This window comes from Oncorhynchus nerka, linkage group LG20, assembly GCF_034236695.1.
Source record: "Oncorhynchus nerka isolate Pitt River linkage group LG20, Oner_Uvic_2.0, whole genome shotgun sequence".
NCBI lineage: Eukaryota > Metazoa > Chordata > Actinopteri > Salmoniformes > Salmonidae > Oncorhynchus > Oncorhynchus nerka.
In genome coordinates, this window is record NC_088415.1 from 69,744,226 (window position 1) to 69,764,628 (window position 20,403).

General features: G+C 44.3%; 1 protein-coding gene across 5 annotated transcripts in view; it reads left to right on the plus strand.

The window, feature by feature from the left end:
• The window catches only part of LOC115103030 (collagen alpha-1(XV) chain-like), a 59,040-nt gene that overhangs the window by 23,046 nt on the left and 15,591 nt on the right, over positions 1 to 20,403 (plus strand). For 2 of the 5 annotated variants that reach the window (XM_029623610.2, XM_065005715.1), the window contains exons 1-21: positions 3,135 to 3,825; positions 7,387 to 7,943; positions 9,655 to 9,729; positions 10,116 to 10,181; positions 12,918 to 13,050; positions 13,294 to 13,331; positions 13,452 to 13,652; positions 13,779 to 13,805; positions 13,909 to 13,971; positions 14,063 to 14,140; positions 14,234 to 14,293; positions 14,605 to 14,736; positions 16,862 to 16,915; positions 17,036 to 17,062; positions 17,235 to 17,363; positions 17,471 to 17,530; positions 17,643 to 17,678; positions 18,801 to 18,842; positions 18,956 to 19,018; positions 19,439 to 19,474; positions 20,199 to 20,282. In XM_029623610.2, the coding sequence (XP_029479470.2) occupies positions 3,510 to 3,825; positions 7,387 to 7,943; positions 9,655 to 9,729; positions 10,116 to 10,181; positions 12,918 to 13,050; positions 13,294 to 13,331; positions 13,452 to 13,652; positions 13,779 to 13,805; positions 13,909 to 13,971; positions 14,063 to 14,140; positions 14,234 to 14,293; positions 14,605 to 14,736; positions 16,862 to 16,915; positions 17,036 to 17,062; positions 17,235 to 17,363; positions 17,471 to 17,530; positions 17,643 to 17,678; positions 18,801 to 18,842; positions 18,956 to 19,018; positions 19,439 to 19,474; positions 20,199 to 20,282 (2,277 nt within the window). In that variant the 5' untranslated portion in view covers positions 3,135 to 3,509. Of the gene's footprint in view, positions 1 to 3,134; positions 3,826 to 7,386; positions 7,944 to 9,654; positions 9,730 to 10,115; positions 10,182 to 12,917; positions 13,051 to 13,293; positions 13,332 to 13,451; positions 13,653 to 13,778; positions 13,806 to 13,908; positions 13,972 to 14,062; positions 14,141 to 14,233; positions 14,294 to 14,604; positions 14,737 to 16,861; positions 16,916 to 17,035; positions 17,063 to 17,234; positions 17,364 to 17,470; positions 17,531 to 17,642; positions 17,679 to 18,800; positions 18,843 to 18,955; positions 19,019 to 19,438; positions 19,475 to 20,198; positions 20,283 to 20,403 lie in introns of those variants that run through there. The other 3 variants (XM_029623611.2, XM_029623612.2, XM_029623613.2) reach the window with 3 other exon arrangements.

Here is a 20,403-nt window from a genome sequence, read left to right on the forward strand (position 1 = left end):
AGCACAGCCAAGAGCTGCCCAGTGACATGAGCCTACCAGACGAGTTAAACTACTTCTATGCTTGCTTCGATGGAAATAACACTGAAACATGCATGAGAGCACCAGCTGTTCCAGACGACTGTATGATTACACTCTCCGCAGCCGATGTGAGTAAGACCTTTAAACAGGTCATCATTTACAAGGCCAGATGGATTACCAGAACGTGTACTGCGAGCATGCGCTGACCAACTGGCAAGTGTCTTCACTGACATTTTCAACCTCTCCCTGTCCGAGTCTGTAATACCCACATGTTTTAAGCAGACCACCATAGTCCCTGTGCCAAAGAACACTAAGGTAACCTTCCTAAATGACTACCGACCCATAGCACTCACATCTGCAGCCATGAAGTGCACCATTATCCTAGAAACCTTAGACTCACTCCAATTTGCATACCGCCCTAACAGATCCACAGATGGTGCAATCTCTATTGCACTCCACACTGCCCTTTTCCAACTGGACAAAAGGAACACCTATGTGATAATTCAATACCAAGACTGCACGGCCAGGCACGACTTCAACACCATCATTAAGTTTGCCGATGACTCAAAAGTGGTGATATGCCTGATTACCAACATGAGACGGCCTATAGGAAGGAGGCCAGGACAACAACCTCTCCCTCAATGTGGGCAAGACAAAGGAGCTGATCAAGAACTACAGGAAAAGGCTGGCCGAACAGGCCCCCATTGACATCGACAGGGCTGTAGTGTAGCAGGTCGAGAGTTTCAAGTTCCTTGGTGTCCACATCAACAATGAACTATCAAGCTCCAACCACACAAAGACAGTCGTGAAGATGACACAACAATACCTTTTCCCCCTCAAGAGACTGCAAAGATTTGGCATGGGTCCCCAGATCAAAAAGTTCTACAGCTGCACCATCGAGAGCATGGTTGCATTACTGCCTGGTATGGCAACTGCTCTGCATCTGACCGTAATGCGCTACAGAGGGGAGTACGTACGGCCTAGTACATGCGGACAAGCTTCCTGCCATCCAGGACCTATATACTAGGCTGTGTCAGAGGAAAGCCCAAAAATTGTCAGAGACTCCAGTCACCCAAGTCATAGACTGCTCTCTCTACTATCACACGGCAAGCAGTACCTGAGCACTAAGTATAGGACCAAAATACTCCTTAACAGCTTCTACCCCCAAGCCATAAGACTGCTGAACAATTAATCAAATGGCCACCGGAATATTTACATTGACCCCCCCCACCTACATGTACAAATTACCTTGACTAAACTGTACCCCCGCACATTTACTCCGTACCGGTACCCCTGTATATAGTCTCATTATTGTTATTTTCTTGTGTTATTTTTCATAATTTTTTTCTTTATTTTATTTGGTAAATATTTTCTTAACTCTTTCTTGAACTGCATTGTTGGTTATGGGCTTGTAAGTAAGCATTTCACGGAAAAGTCTAAACCTGTTGTATTCGCTTATGTGACAAAGTGTGATTTGATTTGTTGTATTCTGGAAGATCAAGAGGAGTTTTGCCAGATGGATGAACCGCATCTCCGATTTGGCTCGCGTAGCTGGGATTTCACCTCATTGTAGGGCGCCCTCTTTTTTAGCAGTTCGCCATTACGATCTGGGTAGATGCTGATCCTATTCTCCGAATAGGTCAGAGCCCTGGATTCCACTGCAAGGCGAACAACTCACGGTTTGACTTCAAAACTGTGGATTTGTGCAATCATAGAACAAGACCCATTTCATAGAGGACCCGTGTGGTGCGCAATATTAATTAGCGGCATGGGACCCAGCTTCTTCTGCCCAAACAGTTTAGAGAGAAGATTGCTCATGAAGGAAGTTGGGTTGCCCGCATCCACTCCAGTTTCAAGTCCTATAACGCGTACATTGACTTTACCGGAATCATTTTCAAGTGATTCCGTTTTCTCTTTAGGAGATTGTTTTCCCCTTCTAGCTTAGCTCGCTCTGTTTCCAGGTCATGGATTCACACCTCTGTCACATTGGCCGCCTTCTCCAGACTTTCCACTTTAGTTGAATAGGCATTCAATTTAGAAGTGAGTGATTCATTTACCGGTTTTAATTTCAAGTCGAGGCCAGAGGTAATCTCCTCATGAACGATCTCTCTGAAAGTAGCAGCCAGCTCTTTGTGTTGTGTGATGTTGAGAACCGCCATGTTGCCATGGTGAATTGCGGACAGACAGATTAAGCTATCTGCTGGAGTGAAATGGATCTGCACATTTTTTCTTGTCATACAATCAACATCCCACACCTTAATATGATGTTTGCAATTGACAATTTTAGAAAACACGTTTGTTAATTCTTAGTAATTTTGCAAAAGAAAGCGACGATAAGGCCACGCGATTCAACGCATTCCATTTTTCAAGGGGATGCTGCAGCACCCTCAGCACCCCAACTTCCTGTATTGTTACACCTATAGTTCTATTCAGCTTTTTCATGGACATGAATGCAACTGACTACGGGTAGGTAAGATGTCAAATGTACAAGTCGTTAGTGTTACATTTAATTGTGTTCCTTTGTGGTGCTCTTTTTTACAGCATTCTTCTGAGGTCTTGTAGTCTCTTGTCCCGGGTGAATGGAACATGTGTGAAGTGCTCACCATGTCTTTCAGGGCTGGGAATTGCCAGGGACCTCACGATACGATATTACGATATTATCATAATACTTAGGTCCCGATACGATATATATTGCGATTCTCACGATTCTATATGTATTGTGATTCGATACTGCGATGATATTGCTATTTGATGCTCCAAACATGTTGCTCACTTTAGGTCTGCTGCAGAAACACATAAGCGAGCCATAAGAAAAAATAATTTTGATCAGTCATGGAAATAAAGGTGCTGAAAACATGTTGGCTTACTTTTTAAAAAGAAAATGGAGAACATACTACAGGATCAAAAACACCAGAGTTAATGTCACGGTGCCCCTAAACTGTTTGTTTAGTAAGCAACGACTGTTGATGGCCAGCTCCTACATGTAAGCTGTACTAGAGTTGATGATAATGGGATACAGACGGGGATGGCATTACTGAAGGGGGCTGTGGCTTACAGCTGGCACTTACATCCTCTTAACACCCACCCACTGTGATGGGAGCCAGAGTGAAGTGAGCCAGACGTGGGGTAGAGCTACTGCTCTTGCTGTGCTGCCTGTGAAATACCTAAGTCTGCGTGGTGCTGAGGGGGTCTGGAGCAGGGGTCACCGCTAATCGCAGAGCAGAACAGAGAGAGAGAGAGAGAGCGCACAGTTAGAAGCAGGTGAGAGAGAGAGAGCAGATAGAAGCAGGGAAGAGAGAGAGAGAAGCAGGGAAGAGTGAGAGAGAGAGAGCAGATAGAAGCAGGGAAGAGAGTGAGAGAGAGCAGATAGAAGCAGGGAAAGAGAGAGAGCAGATAGAAGCAGGGAAGAGAGTGGAGCATGAGAGCTGATCTGTGAACATACTGGAGAACATACTTAAGTTTTTAGTCGGTAGTTGGAGCATCAAGACAGGATGGCTGTCCTGCGTCTGTGCAGTCTGCTGCTGCTGCTCATGGCTCCTGTTCATGGCCAATGGTGGAGTGTGCTCTGGGGGAATGCACAGGAGATGACCACACAGCCCCCCACCACCGAGGTCCTCACCACCACCAAGGTATTTTGGACAATGGAAAGGACAGAGGTGGGCCAGGTGGGGACCCAGACAGAGGTGTACACTACTGCACCTGTTCAGGGTACACCTCTACAGAGCGCACATGAGCCCGCAGGTGCTGGAACAACAGAGATCAAGCCCAAGGCTAAGAAAATACCTCTGAAAATGTGGAAGAGTCGTGGTGAGTTATTCTGTGCTGTGCAGGAGTCGAGGAACACCTGGAGTGTGCTGGGTGAAGTAGTTTTTTCAGTTTCATTTCCGTTTGGGATTCTGTCCAAAAAAGTAGTATTTTATGTTGTGTTTAAATAACAAACACTTCTGCTACTGGTTTCTACACTTGGCTTGCACGTTCAATGAAATAGAACCAATGCTCTGTGAGTTCTCAGTCATCGACTTAGCATAATGCTCTAAAACTTCCCCTGAAAGAATCTAAAGACCCTGACAATGTGGCAGCTGTGGAGCTGTAGACTCATGGTGGTCCATTATTTTTTGTTAAAGTAGTCTCAAGCTGATACTTGTAGTGGGATCATGACAGGGATTCGGAAGTGTGTTCCCTCACAGCCTGCTCAAGATTACTGAGCGTGGCTAAGCATTTTTAACTTGTCTAATTGAGGCTGTGCATTGTTGAGGGGAGCAGGTTTCCTGCTAGCTCCTTGGTTTCCAAATTAAATCCCTATCACATGATATTAAAATAATAGGATTAGGGCCAGGAGCCTTCCTGGAACCTGAGGAAATTAGGGTCTGAGGAGTGTGAGAATTGTTTCAGAGCCTGGCTGGGCTGGATTGTGGGGTGAGAGAGAGTGGGGAATGGGGGACGGACAGATGGCTGAGGTATGGGAGGGAGGACTGATATCAAGAGGCTGGAGATGAGAGGAGCAATACAACTTTTTCAGAATTGAAATGGATGGTGCACCGGTTATAGTGTTGCCTGACTATAATAATTCAGTACATAGACTCCAAGAAAATCACTGGACAAAGAGAACAAAGTTGTGTCCACATTCTGCAAGCTCTCTCAGAATAAAATGTGTTGGTAACTTTTGTAGTAAACCATAAGTTTCATGAGGGCTCTCCTGTCTATTCCTCTGTCTGAGCTGTACTGTAGGTGTTACACTCTGACAGCTTCTCTCCACAATGTGCCTGTCCAAGGAGGATGTCGGTCTGTCGATCCAGCTTTGATTATAGCCGGCCATCGACAGTAACTCACTCTCCCAGACATCCACTCAGTATGACAACCTATTTACAGAACTTTAGACAGTTCACACCATTCACCCGTACGTTATTTGCATTACTGTGTCAATATGCTAAAACAGGCAGGGTCCTCTTTGAGGACGTCAGATGTATGTTTGGATATATTCCTACCAAACTATTTTACGTGAACTTTCTCTGATCCCACTAATAGATTGGCTCGGTTGTGGCAGTCTGGGTTGTGTGACTCAGTCAGTGTTTGTGTGAGGCTGCATGTTGTGGGAGGCATTTGTTCTGAGCGGAGGATGTTCAAACACTATCACCCTCCTCCCTAATTGGCGTGTCTTTTCCCACTTTGCTAATTTGAGGAATTACAGACCCAATCAGAGACCATGTCTAGTCTGTGGGCAGAGAGGCCCACTGATGTGAAGATGAGGGTTAATACTTGACCAGACTGAGGTGAAACCAATGGCCAAGAGGTTACCACAGTGGAATGTTGGGGTCATAGTGTTCGCCAAGGGAGATGAACAGCATGTGGGGGAGAATGGAGAGAATGTGGTACTACTGGTATCTTTCTCTGCTAAGCCCTCTCTCTATACGCCACGATGATAGGCCCCTCAACCCCAATTGTGAAGGCTTTACGGCAAGTGTCTGTAGGTTATGTTGGGGAGCATTATGGTCTGGACAGGGGGGGGGGGGGGGATGAGTGCAATGAGCCATAGGTGATCTTTTGACTCTTTAAGGGGTCGTTAGGCTCAGTGATGAGGATAGATGGATTTGGGAGACCCTGGCCACATCGGTTATGGTAGAATGAGATATTATTCCTATACTGTGCTTGCACTCTTTGGTATGGTTTCCTGGACACAGGTTAGAAGCCTAGACCTGTACTACCCACATTACAAATTAGTATAGTAGTCACTGTAGGGTTTTTGCAGAATTGAGTGTTTTTGCAGACTAAAGTTTGCAAAAACACTACAGTTTATTCACTGTAGTGTTTACCGTTAACTACAGTTAAAATACTGCAGTAAAAGAAAACTACAGTATATAGTTTGAAGTATACTGTAGTATTTCTTCAGACTGCACTATACTGTAGTATTTACTGTAGTGTTTTTGTTTTATTATCACATGGAAGTGGAGGCTTTCTCCTTCAGGACACCCACTGGAGAAATACTGAAAGAGCACATTTGCCATAACCTGTAGGTAGGTAAGTAGGTAGGTAGAACTGGGATCTGAACAGATGGTTCAGCACTTCGGCACTTTTCTATAACCTGTAGGGAACACAATATAATATATGTTATTATAATATGGTCTATACTTGGCATATAGGTTTCTCACCGATGGGTGGCTCAAATTGTGTTATGAGGGAGGGGAATGGGCAGGGTATAGTAATTACTATTGTAATTAGTGTTTTTGTGGATTGAAGTATTCTGTAGTATTTACTGTAGTGTTTTTGCGGACTATACTAAACTGTAGTATTTACTGTAGTGTTTTTGCAGAATGTAGTATTTTCTGTAATATTTTATTATCTTTGACATAGAAGTGGAGGCTTTCTCCTTCACGGAACCTACAGGAGAAATACTAAAAGAGCACATTTTCCATAACCTGTAAGTAGGTAGGGAACACAATATATGGTATATACTTGGCATGTATGTTTCTCACTTATGGGTGGCACAAATTGTGATATGGGGGAGGGGAATGCAAATTAAATACTGTAGTATTTACTATAGTTTAAAAAGTTGTGTTTTTGTGGACTGTAGTGTTTTTGCAGACATTACTGTAGTATTTACTAGAGTTTTTTTTGTGGCTAATACTGTAGTATTTACTATGGCATTCTACAACATTCTATAGTCTGTACTACACATGATCGAGGTGTAAAAAACATGTTCAATTTAGAATTTCCATTGGAAGTGCTTTTTAGCCTAGGACTAGGCTTAATCTGTGTCTGGAAAAACCTACCTTTTGTGTTCAAGTGCATACAACCATGCAATAGTGATTGTGATGATGCCCAGGGACTGATCACGGTCAGGTGACAGCACATACATACATGTATGATATTGTCTCCTAATTGACACTGGAGGAGGAGTTCCATAAAGGTTCCAGTGGCTGAGGTTCTGACTGCAGTGGTGAAGTTACGTAACCTGATGACGTAGAGTATGGTGACACATCTTGATGAGAGCATTGGATGTTATTGTGATTTTGAGTTATGCTGATAATGGAAATGGTACTGATATCTATAGTAATACTGAGCCATCTATTATATTTACATGTTAGTCATTTAGCAGACGCTCTTATTCTGAGTGATTTACAGGAGAAATTAGTGTTAAGTGCCTTGCTCAACGACCCATCAACAGATTTTTCAGTCGGCTCGGGGACTTGAACCAGAGACCTTTCGGTCACTGGCACAACGCGAACCAGCGACCATTCGGTTACTGTCCCAATGCTCTTAACTGCTAGGCTAACTGCCACAGAGTTTTCTATACAGCTTTAGGCTCATACACGTGATTCTGTTCATTGTGTTTTGATTTCAAGATTCTGTTGCGTTTCCTCCTGCTTACAGAGCTTGGCTCTACAGGCCACCTAGACCTGACTGAGTTGATCGGAGTGCCGCTCCCTCCCTCTGTCTCGTATACCACCGGCTATGAGGGCTTCCGGCCGGCCTACAACTTCGGTCCCGGCGCCAACATCGGACGCCTCACCAAGACCTTCATGCCCGACCCTTTCTTCAGGGACTTTGCCATCATCGTCACCATCAGGCCCAGCAGCAACCAGGGAGGGGTGCTGTTCGCCATCACTGATGCCCAGCAGAGGGTGGTGCAGCTGGGGCTGGCGCTGACAGCCGTGGAGGATCAGACTCAGAGGATTCAGCTGTACTACACCGAGGGGGGCCAGGAGTCCTCACACAGCCAGCAGGTGGTGTCTTTCAAGGTGCCTGATATGACCAAAAAGTGGACAATATTCACTCTGTCAGTGCAGGACCAGGAAGTGTGCCTCTATATGAACTGTGATGACTTCCAAGCAGAGACCTTCCACAGGAGCAGCCGCCAGCTCAGCTTTGAGCCCAGCTCAGGCATCTTTGTGGGCAACGCTGGAGGGACTGGCCTGGAGAGGTTTGTGGTAAGTCGGTGGTTGCTTCTGATCATTTTACAGTACCATGTCACTGAGTTTGTGTGCTGGGTTTGGGTGGGTTGGGCTCTCTTGCTCTCTCTCTCTGTCTGTGTTTAATTCTTTGCACAAATGACTTGCACTGTGTGGATTGTGAGTCCTACTCTGTTTGCCCAGTCTGTGTTAGCGTGAACATTACTCAATTAACATGATAAAAGACTCAATGGTCATCTGTGTTGAATTAGTCTTAACTGCTGAACTAAAAGCTCCACAGCTGGGACATCTTCCCATTCGCTGTGCACCACTTGTCTAGCATACAATATCGGATTTTAAACAAGAACGTTTAGCTGTATCATATACAGTGATTCATGTATGAATGTGCTCGGTCATGGATTATAGTCACTTGATCACAGTTTCTCAGAATCAGCTCATATAAGGTTGTATAACTCCGGTCCAAACATCCTGAAATTTGACAGCCATTGATAGTCTGTGTCCTGATGGGAGGTCCTGGCAGTTTCTCAGAGAGGAAGGGAGAGATCAACTTTGTTTAATAAACAGACCCGTGGTCAGCTCTGCTCCTCACATTGATGTGTCCTGTGATGTCTGTTCCAGTTTTTTTGCTTCTCTGAGAAGAAAAACGGAGGAATTAAGGGGGTGATAGTCGTGTCTGGTCTGGTCTAGTCAAAACAACATCTCCCAGCTATCAAACATTGACTGTCATCTAGTGTAGTTAGAGTGAGACCATTGAAATATGTTATATTATCTAGGAAGAGAGAACTATTCAGCTGGTTCAATATAACCAATGAAAATATTCCTATTAATAATGTTGTTGGGTGTCAGAGCAAGAGCAAAACTTCCCCTAAAGCCCGCTTCTATTAGGTCAAACACTGAGCTATTTACTTTATGTTCGTATTCTTCTCTTTTATTATTTCTTATTGTTGTTGCATTGTTGAAAAGGAACCTGCAAGTGAGCATTTCCTTTTGGGCGGTGTATACCGTTTGTACCCTGTACATGATATGACTAATAACTCTATGATGAAGTGAATGGGACTTTCTCCATGCCCCTAAATGAACCATCCAGCAACGTGTTTTATTAGTATGCTGCTGTGCCTTGAGAGTTCTGGTGTGTGTTTTGGAAAGTGGTTTCCATGGTGACAGCAGCAAAGTGGGCAGCTTTACCTTTTGTTGTTGTGAGACAATTTGGTGCTGGACTGGCGAGGGGCCTGAGAGGGCCAAGAGGGGTAAACCACAGTCAGTCAGTGCAGAAGGGCCAGGGAGGGGTGAGAGGGGAGAGAGAGAGAGAGAGAGAGAGAGAGAGAGAGAGGAGGGGGTAGAGAAGGCGGTAGAATAAGGGGGTCCCACAGAGCCAAAAGAACACTGTGGTCTGTCATGCTGGGCAAAACTCTGTGTGAAGAGATAGCTCTGGCTCATCAAAACCAGCCAGGACAATAAAGCTACGAGTTTTGTTCTGATGCAGCCTTGATTCATTTCACTCGCTCTCTTTGGTCTTGTGTTCTGGCGGTCTTTGTCTCTCTATGCAATATTGTGTCTTATGATTTTACAGCAGTAAATGTCGTAGGTTGCTGTGTTCCATACTGACTGACTGTGGGGCCAGTATTTTACATCCCACTGATCCCAGATCAGAATCTCTCTCTAAGTTAGCTATAGCAGCACAATAACTCCTTATCATACATCACATATCTCATTCTCTCCTTCTGTACAGGGCTATATCCAGCAGCTGGTGATCAAATCAGACCCCAGGGCTGCAGAGGAGCAGTGTGAGGAAGATGATCCCTATGTGAGTGTTTACACACCACAGCCTGACAATACACATTCAGTTCTATTGATATGTATGCATCCATAGCCTTGAGCTCCTGACATTATAGAGGCCTCACCAGCACAAATTATTGACTAACGTGTTGAGCGTTTGGCTGGCAGGACTTTTATCCATGGCTTGACTTTGCATAAAGATGGCTCCCCATAGTGTTCAAAATAGGGAATACTGGTTGATTTTCACTTTAACTGGCTCTCACGCACATCCATAGCTGCCACTACTCTTGCCTTTCTTCGCCTAAATTACGTGAATTATGAGTTCTCTCTAGTGGTTAGTTAGGGAAATTCTACTTCTAGGTCACTGGTGTCAATATCGTGTTTAGATGGGTGGTGATGTCTTCTGTATTCCAGGCTTCTGGAGATGGGAGTGGGGACGAAACGATGAATGACATGAAACGAAGAAAGGAAACAGCAAGGGTGAGCATGGGGTGAGAGATTGTGTTCAGTGAGAGGCTGTCAACGGACACTGGTTGAGCAGAGGTGAGAGAAAGAACATCCACCCGCTCAACTAAGATTGGCTTGGACAAGGAACGTCGCTGACTGAGCAACACTTTGACATGCAGTGGAGCATCTGTCTGTTTTATCCGTTTCAATTTGTACTGGTACAAAACACAAGTACCTAATAGTGAACACTTGGGGCACATATTCCAGTAGAGGGATTCAGTTCCTCTCTCCCCAGTTACTAGCCTGCTAACATTGTTGCACTCGCTAAGTCTAGGAGTCCTAAGCCTTGTTACATGTCTGTAACCTGAATGAATGTGTGCATTTATTTGAGAAATCAGCATTTGAGGACTGTGTTGAATGCACATCACTGCATGGAAAGACACGTTTACAGCCCTGCACACATCCAGTATATCGCCGATAACGGACCCCTTGTGTGGGGGCGTGCATATATCTGGAAACGGTTCAGTAAATCCCCTAAAAACGGCCACACACATCTTGACATTCCAATGCACGTTTAACGCCAGTTGCAATACATCTCCGCCCAAGTCTCACCCATAAGTATCAGTAAATAACCGTGTATTAGAAACACAATTATTGAATTAGTAAATGTATTATCACCACACCTCAGGGATCCTACACTTTTTTTTCCACTATCAAGGTGTTCCCTACATCGCAGTTCCTTGAATGAAACACAAATCCACTTAAATCACATCTTGAAGGACGATCATTTATTTCAGCAGAGAGAAGAATAGTCTCTGCATTTAGGCTAAGCAGGGCCTGAAACTAAAGCAACCACCGTGGAGGAATCTTGCCAGTACTCTGCTTGATTTTTATATTTAGTTTACTTTCATTCATCTTTGCATTACAATTGTGGTGCTTACATTTGTGTAAACAGGTAAGCACCAGATTAAGGAAATATGAACGAGCCTATTCAAAATTCAAGGGTAAACAAAATAAATCAGATACAGTACTGAGAGTCATCCAGCGGCGCCCAGGGTGAGCATACATTGTGGTTACTGTAGGGCTATAGTGTTGAGGTTAGAAGACCAGATGCTCTCGGACTATGAGAGAAAACAGTCAGATGAAGAAAACACTGCTACTCCAGCTGCTCTCTCTGGAGTGATCCATGTCTCCTTCAGGGCCAAAAAGTCAAGGGACTGAAGGGCAGCAGAGATGAACTCGGCATTTTGACCGCAGATCCAAACACTGCCAAAGACCCAGAATTCCACATGGGTTGTGTGCAGGGTACAGTACTTTAGAAGGGTTGCAGACAAGGGGTGGGGAGCATCTGCAAAGCCTACAGGGAGAGGTGTGAACAGGTATAGAAAACACATTGTTGACAAAGCGATCAAAACACAATTAGATCTGTAAATAACTAGGTAAGATACTAAAAGGAGAGAGTGGTGTGGAGCCATCCTCTTAACACTAATTGCCCAGCAGAGGTGGAGAACACCCCTCCCTTTACTAATTGCCTAGGAGAGGTGAAACCACTCCCCCCTCCAATACAGCCACTGATTACCAAAACAAATCGCCCTGCCCATTGATCCTGATTGATGTGTCAACAACTATTTGCAAATTATGAGCAGTCAGGAGTTCACACACCAAATAGGCTACTGGGAAGACAGGCAGAACTTAAAATAGATGGCCGTAGCTAGCAAAGTACTAGACAGTACTAGACCACAACAGATATAGACTAAATATATACTTATCACTCCTGGACAAAAGAGTCCTCTAGGTATAGAATGAAGCATACGGAGATGGAGCCTGATAAGCTGGTTATATAGACTCGGAAAAGTAGCTACTGTAGCTCACTCATTTTTCACTCAGTCAAAAACACTTAAAATATACATCAAAATTAACAGACAACTCACAATTTATAACAATCTCTAGATTTTGAAAAATAAAAAAAGTTCAGGGCCAGCTCCGTGTTGGCCAGTCCAAGCGGATTATAATTTGTTCATTGGGTGACAAAACATAAATATGTACAAAAAGGAAAAATACCAAACTAAAGACCTCATGGCCACCAAACAAACCCAGCAACCTCACGGCTTTCCCCGTGGGAGACTGACTGACGATCACCTTAATTAGCAGCACTTGGTGTGCTTATCAACCAGGCTCAGCATTTGGACAAGGTTGCCGCTGCCCCCTGTGGGAAGGGAGTGTGGAAGTATAACCTGGATAGTGTGTTTGTCTATGGCCTAACACTAATGTTCCCCCCATATTAAGTATTTGCACTGGCCTTTGATGTGTCTGTTATGTCTACTGGTAGCAGTGGTTGTTTATAAGGAAAATGTGGCCAACCACCACATCCTTGTCAATAGGAAGCAAACACCGATACAGTGTCTGTTTCTCTTCCATTCCGGGGGTGCTCCAGATTCTGGCTATGTGTAAGCTACATTCGCTTTCATCCTCCCACCACTAGCCTTGTAACACACTGTACTTGTCCCAGAATGTCATGTCACTCTGCCCTTAAACATCCCACAATCTGACCCCAATTACTACAAATACATATATGATGTAAGCTGTCTGTTCTTATTATTCTTATTTGATTCTCGTCCAAATGTTTTAGATCGCTGGATGTTTCCTGTATATTTAAAATAAGTTGCACATTGTTTTACAAATGTACTTTCCTCTCTCTCTCTCGTGCGCTCTCTTTCTCGCATTCTCTTTATCTCTCTCTCTTCCTCGTAAATGTTTTTCTCCCTCCAGCCAGAGGACATGCTGAGCGGGCCTGTGCGAGCCCCGCCCACAGAGTCTCCGGAGGTGGAGCTAGATGAGTATTCAGGACACCTGACCCCCACAGAGGAGGCCCATCAGGAGATGCATCTCAGAGGTGGGGAAGGCAGGTTCACCATGCACTTACCCTATCATCTTATGGCAGTCCAGGGAAATAACTGATGAGCTCTTGATTTAACTCGTCCGGTGACTATGTCAACTGTTATTGGATTTTCTCTTTGCATTGATCAATCTTATCTGTCGTTCACTGGTTGATATCGTTGGTTGAATACATCATATATCCCTACCTGGTTAACATTATTGAAGCCTCATTGGTTAATCCTATTGGTGTCTCTTGTTCCTCTCTCAGGACCCCACCAGACAGAGGAGCCAGAGATGTCAGGGGATGTAAGTAATAGCTTAGATGTTACGTGCCTCAAAACCTGATGTCCCTTAAATGCTTAATTAATGATTCAGTATTTAATACATCTTCTTATACAACATTCTCCTCTTTGTGCTGATCATCAGGGTGGACCTCTTAGCCACAGACTGAAAGGAGAGCGAGGAGAGCCTGGGCCTATAGGTCCTGCTGGTCCCCGTGGCCCCCCTGGCCCCCCCACTCTCTCTGAGGGTAGAAGGTCTGGGCACCACCAGCCAGGACCCAGGGGCCCTCTGGGGCCTTCAGGGCCAACAGGGGCCCCTGGGGTGCCAGGGAAGGACGGCCAGCTGGTGAGCTTTATGTCATTATAATCATCCATTACTCTGTGATCGTAGTACATGTTTGATTATGTTTTCTATTACCTTCACTTGACAAGACTGAAAAGATAAATCAAAGGAGTGTTCAATTTTTTTTAGGGAAGCAAGGGTGAAGATGGAGATCCAGTGAGTAAATCTGGTCTTGTGTCAAATGTGTACTGTTCTGTCATGGTCATACATAAATACTGCATGTCTTAAGAAATGACAGAATCTATGGCAATACCCACAGGGACAGAGAGGACCTCAAGGTTTCCCAGGTTTGGCAGGGGAGGTTGGAGTCAAAGGAGACAAGGTACAGTAATAAAAGATGTAAGAAGGAAAAATGTATATTCAATGTGTGTGAGATAGGCAGTTAGTCATACCCTTTGTTCTCTTCTGTGCAGGGGGACCCAGGAGCAGGACTACCAGGGCCTCCAGGCCCCCCTGGACCTCTCGGACCCCTCAGATCACACAGTGTGCCAGTGGGTAGCAGTGTAACATCCTGAAAACATTGGGTTGAACTGGGGATCAAGTGGGGATTCGTCTTTAACTGCCTGTTTTCTGTTGCATTGCAGTATGGAGAGGATGCACTCGGCTCTGGTTTTGGAGACCTTGACAATACAGAATTGATCAGAGTAAGAACGTTCATTCTGCTGTCAGCCTATCTGTTGTTTTTCTCTAATAAAATGTCTCTAGGAGGAGTATTTTAGCCACATACTGCCAGCCTGATCTTGCAAGATTTCATTAAAAAAAAAAAAATCACATCACTATAGGTTTCGCTACACTTCAGGCTTGAAGTAAGAGGCTACAAGTGTTCATCTCTCAATGTTAAACATGTGCTATGGCATCCCATATCCAACAGGTGGTGTCGTTTCATCTGATCACCTACTGTATAGTTGAGACCAATCCACTATAGTGATGTGATACTTTTATGATTTTCTCCTAGGGTCCTCCTGGCCCTCCAGGTCAACCTGGCCCCCCAGGACCCACCAGTCCCTTCAATGCCTCGGAAGGCCTGTTCACTGGACAACCAGGTCCTCCTGGCAGATATGGCCTTGTTGGGAAACCTGGACCTCCGGTGAGTTGTCTATCTCATGTTCTCCCTAATATCCATTATTGATGTTTCCACCTGTTACCACTCATTTTCAACTGTTATTGATGTTCCCACCCTTATTTTGTATTGTAAATGTTATTTTATATTCTTCTGTATGTGTATGCATTGTAGTTGACAGTGGTTTCCTCTCCACTCTCTGTTGTTATTGACCTGGTTATCCCTGGCCTTTATTGTTTCAGGTGAATGAGGATTGGTTTAGTGGTTCTGGCTTGGGCTCTGGGTTTGACTCTGAGTTTGGCTCAGGGTTGTTCGGCTCTGGGCTTGGTTCTGGCGAGGTATTTCCCTGGTTCCTTCACTGAACCAGTAGGCTTGAAAAGGCAGACTGTTCTCTCCAACCATGTTTTCTAACAGCCTGCGCCATTTAACTTACTGTACATGGGATGAGTGTGTGTGTGTCTTTGTGTGGTTGGGGGCCCCACTAGCTCTGTGGGCCTCTTGTGCGGGGGGGGGCAGTGTAGACAGTGTAGACATCAAAACTATGAAAAACCACATATGGAACCATGCAGTAACCAAAAAAGTGTTTTTATATTTGAGATTCTTAAAAGTAGCCACCCTTTGCCTTGATGAAAACCTTGCACACTCTTGGCATTCTCTCAACCAGCTTCATGAGGTAGTCACCTGGAATGTATTTCAATTAACAGGTGTGCCTTGTTGAAAGTTAATTTGTGGAATTTCTTTCCTCCTTAATGCGTTTGAGCCAATCAGTTGTGTTGTCACATGGTAGGGGTGGTATACAGAAGATAGCACTATTTGGTAAAAGACCAAGTCCTTATTATGGCAAGAACAGCTCAAATTAGCAAAGAGAAACAACAGTCCATCAAAACTTTAAGACATGAAGGTCAGTCAAACCGGAAACTTTGAACGTTTCTTCAAGTGCAGTCGCTAAAACCATCAAGCGCTATGATGAAACTGGCTCTCATAAGGACCGCCACAGGTCTTCATGTAAAAATAAAGAAAAACCATTGAATGAGTAGGTGTGTCCCGACGTTTGACTGGTACTCTATATGAACAGGTCACAAGCCATGGCAAAAATGTTTAGAATTACAGAAAATTAGCTGTAAAATTGCAACATTTTCTCTCAGCCTTATGGCAAAATGTGTAAAATAGACAGAAATTAGCTTTAAAAATGCTAAATTCTCTCACCCTCATTGCAAAATGTGTAGAATATCATGAAATGAGCTATAAAACTCAAATGTTTTCTCTCTGCCCCATGGCAATAATATGTGTGGAATTGCAAGGAATTTAGCTTTAAAACAGCATAATTGCTCTTAACCCCCATGACAAAATGTGTAGAATAGCATGAGATTAGCTATACAACTGTAAAATGTTTCTCTTTGCCCTTGGCAAAATATGTAGAACCCCCCAAAAAAAAAAAAAACTTCTAACAGGGGGGGCCTTGCTCAGACCTTGCGGAGGCCCCACGAAACTGCGGTACGCCACTCCTGTGTGTGTGTGTGCGCACATGTGCCTCTGCTTTGAATTGTTTACCCATCTATGAAACCATCATGGGGTCTATGCTCATTCCCAATCCTCTCATTTAGCGGGAAACAACCCAGGTTGGACTTTAACGGCCTTGATGGACATTAAGCTTGAGCTATGTGCTTCATAGATCAAACATGGTCAAGCTACTGTACATTGGAGAGAACCTGCCTTTTTATATAAGTCTGTTGCCTGCGTGCTTTCACTAACTGCATTTATGGAGCTTGCCCTTTATTTTTTACAGTCAATGAGCCATGTTGTTCCTTCAGGAATGGCAAAAGGGACAATGGTGGCACAGGCTGGCAATGATTTATATTTAAAAAAAATGTACAACTATTTAGACAGAGGAATGCTATATTTTATGTTGGAAAGTAACTAATTCTGAGGGATTCAATAAAGTTAAAAAATAATCAATAATTACTATGTCGAGAAACCTTTTAAATGAATTTTTGAACGTTATCTTTGCAACAGTATCTATGGTTGCTACTATCACTCGAAGGAAAGCAACACAGTCTTGGTCATGGTTGACTAGTCACTTGTGGGACCTGTTTGTGCATTAAATTCAGAGAGCGGCGGTTGTGACATCACATCTCTCTGCTGTTGATTTCAGGGTCAACCTGGTCTGGATGGGGATGTTGGGCCGACGGGGCCTAAAGGTCTGAAGGTAAGATGATAGTTACTCTGGAGGCTATTGTCGGCATTTGATTGTCGGCAGCTGATTTGATCCCCTATAACCAATTCCATTGCAAATGTTTACATTAACCGATCTCTCTTCCTCACATAGGGTGAACAAGGACGAGTTGGACCGAAGGTATTTCTAACCATCTGATAACTCAGTTATCAGTTATAAAATGCATTAATCAAACAATGAGACCTAAGTTCCTAATCATGCTGCTGACACGCAGTAACATCTACTTTATTGTCAAGTCAAAACTATACCATGTTCTTCATAGTCAATTTAATGGGCCTATTCTTCCCTGCAGGGTGAACCAGGTGACCAAGGGTTGGCAGGAGCTACAGGGCTGAGGGGACCAGAGGGGAAGAGGGGCAACACTGGCCCTCGCGGGCTGCCTGGCCCCCCCGGACCCCCAGGAGCAGGATTGTTTGTCGAGGTGCTGTTTTGTTGATTTTACTGTTGAGTCAGTTTCCTATCATACGGTTGACTTGTTTTGTCTCTATTGATTCTGAATGCAACAATGTTGTGTGTTGGTGCTTGCAGGATATGGAGGGGTCTGGGAAGAATGACATGCTCCTTGGCGTAGGACTCAAAGGCCCTCAGGTGAGTGAGAGTGGTGTATGTGTGTGTCTCCTGTAGTTTTGAAGTACTTGTAAATGGTCTTTCTCCTTAAGTTTTCATGAGAATAACTGTTATTATCTACTCTCTTCTATAGGGACCTCCTGGTCTTCCTGGCTCTGCAGGACCAAAGGTAAGATTACAAACATGAAATTTTCCACTTGAACATTTCTGACTTGATTTGCCCTAACTTAAAATGGGACATTTTCAGCTTCCAGGAATTGTGTACAAATCCTTGCGACATGGGGCCATGCTGAAACATGAGGTGATAGCAGCGGATGAATGGCATGACAATGTGCCTCAGGATCTTGTCAGGGTATCCCTGTGCATTCAGATTACCATCAACAAAATGCAATTGTGTCCATTGTCCATTGCGTTATGCCTGCCCATACCATAACCCCATTGCCACCATGGGGCACTCTGTTCACAACCTTGACATCAGCAAACCGCTCGCCAACACGACGCAAAACACGCCACCTGACATCTGCCCGGTACAGTTGAAACTGGGATTCATCTGTGAAAACCACACTTCTCCAATGTGCCAGTGGCTATTGAAGGGGAGCATTTGCCCACTGAAGTTGGTTACGACACAGAACTGGTCAAGAATCTGGTGAGCACACAGATGAGCTTCCCTGAGATGGTTTCTGACTGTTTGTGCAGAAATTCTTCGGTTGTGCAAACCCACAATTTCATCAGCCTTCCGGATGGCTGGTCTCAGACAACCCGCAGGTGAAGAATCCGGATGTGGAGGTCCTGGGCTAAAGTGGTCACATGTGGTCTGCGGTTGTGAGGCCAAATTCTTAAAATTACGTTAGAGGTGGCTTATTGTAGAGAAATTAACATTAAATTCTCTGGCAACAGCTCTGGTGTACATTCCTGCAGTCATTATGCCAATTGCACGCTCCCTCAAAACTTGAGACATCTGTGGCATTGTGTTACGTGACAAAACTGCACATTTTAGAGTGCCTTTTATTGTCCCAACACAAGGTGCACCTGTGTAATGATCATGCTGTTTAATCAACTTCTTGATATGCCACACCTGTCAGGTGGATGGATTATCTTGACAAAGGAGAAATGCTCACTCAGGGATGTAAACAGATTGGAGAGAAATAAGCTTTTTGTGCACATGGACAATTTCTAAAATTTCAGCTCATGAAACATGGGATCAACACTTTACATGTTGCGTTTATATTTTTGTTCAGTGTTGGTTCACATGGAAATCTGATAAGTTGCATATCCTGTTTGTTTTCTACAGGGTGAAGATGGGAAGGATGGGGCTCCTGGGTTGTCAGTGAAGGTTGGTTGCATCTATTTTACACCACCTTCTACAATAATGATGGACATTGATGGTTGTGTCTCCATATACTGTGTAATTTATCCTGTCTTCAGCTTTATTCGGTCTCTTTTCAGGGTGAGCCTGGTGCTCCTGGCCCTGAGGGACTCCAAGGGCTAGCTGGACTTCCTGGCGCCAGGGTCAGTATTGAACCAGAAAGTACACCATGCCTCACGTGCAGTAACCATGAACTTAAGTCTTAGCTAAACCCAGGGATTAAAGTAGATTTAATTGATGTGTCCACTGCTGTCCGCGCGTGTGTCGGTCACGGCCAGTCATCTCTGCCGAGCCAAAATGTTTGTATTCACGTCCAACCACACTGCATTTGTAGCATAAGTCCATTCGCACATTTTTCATGTGGCTGACAGGCAGTTATGATACATTTTGATTTAATAACCTACAGTTTTCTTGCAATCTTTATTTTTTATAATTGTTGAAGTCTCATGTTTTACCGGTACAGTGCACCCCCACTATTTCCGTACCGGCTTACTTTCATCTACTTACTGTCTTACTACGAAGGTGTTTGATGCGCTATGCTTTCTTTACTCGTCTCTCCCCAGGGATTGAAAGGAGACAAAGGCGATCCAGGACCAAAGGTATGTTTAGTGTTAGACAGGAGAACGACTCCAAACTAACCCTGTTGTGGGCTGTTCTTCTACCCTCATCTACTATTCATCATATATTACGTGTGGTTGCATCAAAGCCTGTTACAACATTATAGACCAGCAGCTACTCTTCCTGGGGTCCAGCAAAATTAAGGCAGTTTATACTATTTTAAAAACATTACGATACATTCACAGATTTCACAACACACTGTGTTCCCTCAGGCTCCTATTCCACCACTACCACATATCTACCGTACTAAATCCATGTGTATGTATAGTGTGTATGTTATCGTGTGTGTCTGTGCCACTCTTCCATAAGGTGTTTTTTAATCCGTTTTTTTTTTAAATACAATTTTACTGCTTGCGTCAGTTACTTGATGTGGAATAGAGTTCCATGTAGTCATGGCTCTATGTAGTACTGTGTGCCTCCCATAGTCTGTTCTGGACTTGGGGACTGTGAAGAGACCTCTTGTGACATGTCTTGTGGGGCATGCATGGGTGTCCGAGCTGTGTGCCAGTAGTTTAGACAGACAGCTTGGTGCATTCAACATGTCAATACCGCTCATAAATAAAAGTAGTGATGAAATCAATCTCTCCTCCACTTTCAGCCAGGAGAGATTGAGATGCATATTATTAATATTAGCTCTCTGGTCCTCCATGTCATGTTGAGTTCATGGGGGGGTATCCTAACTGTCCTGTGTGCTGTGTCTTCCAGGGAGAGTGTGGTCCTGATGGACACAGTGTACCTGGTTCTCCTGGTCCTCCCGGCTCTCCAGGTCCCATCATCAATCTGCAGGATGTACGTCCACCCCTCACAACTCCCATCCTCTGTCTGGGTGCTGTTTCGCAAATAAAACACACACATTGACCAGGAATAGAGCTGTTGTGGTTTATTAAGGGGTTATTACCTTCATGAGTAT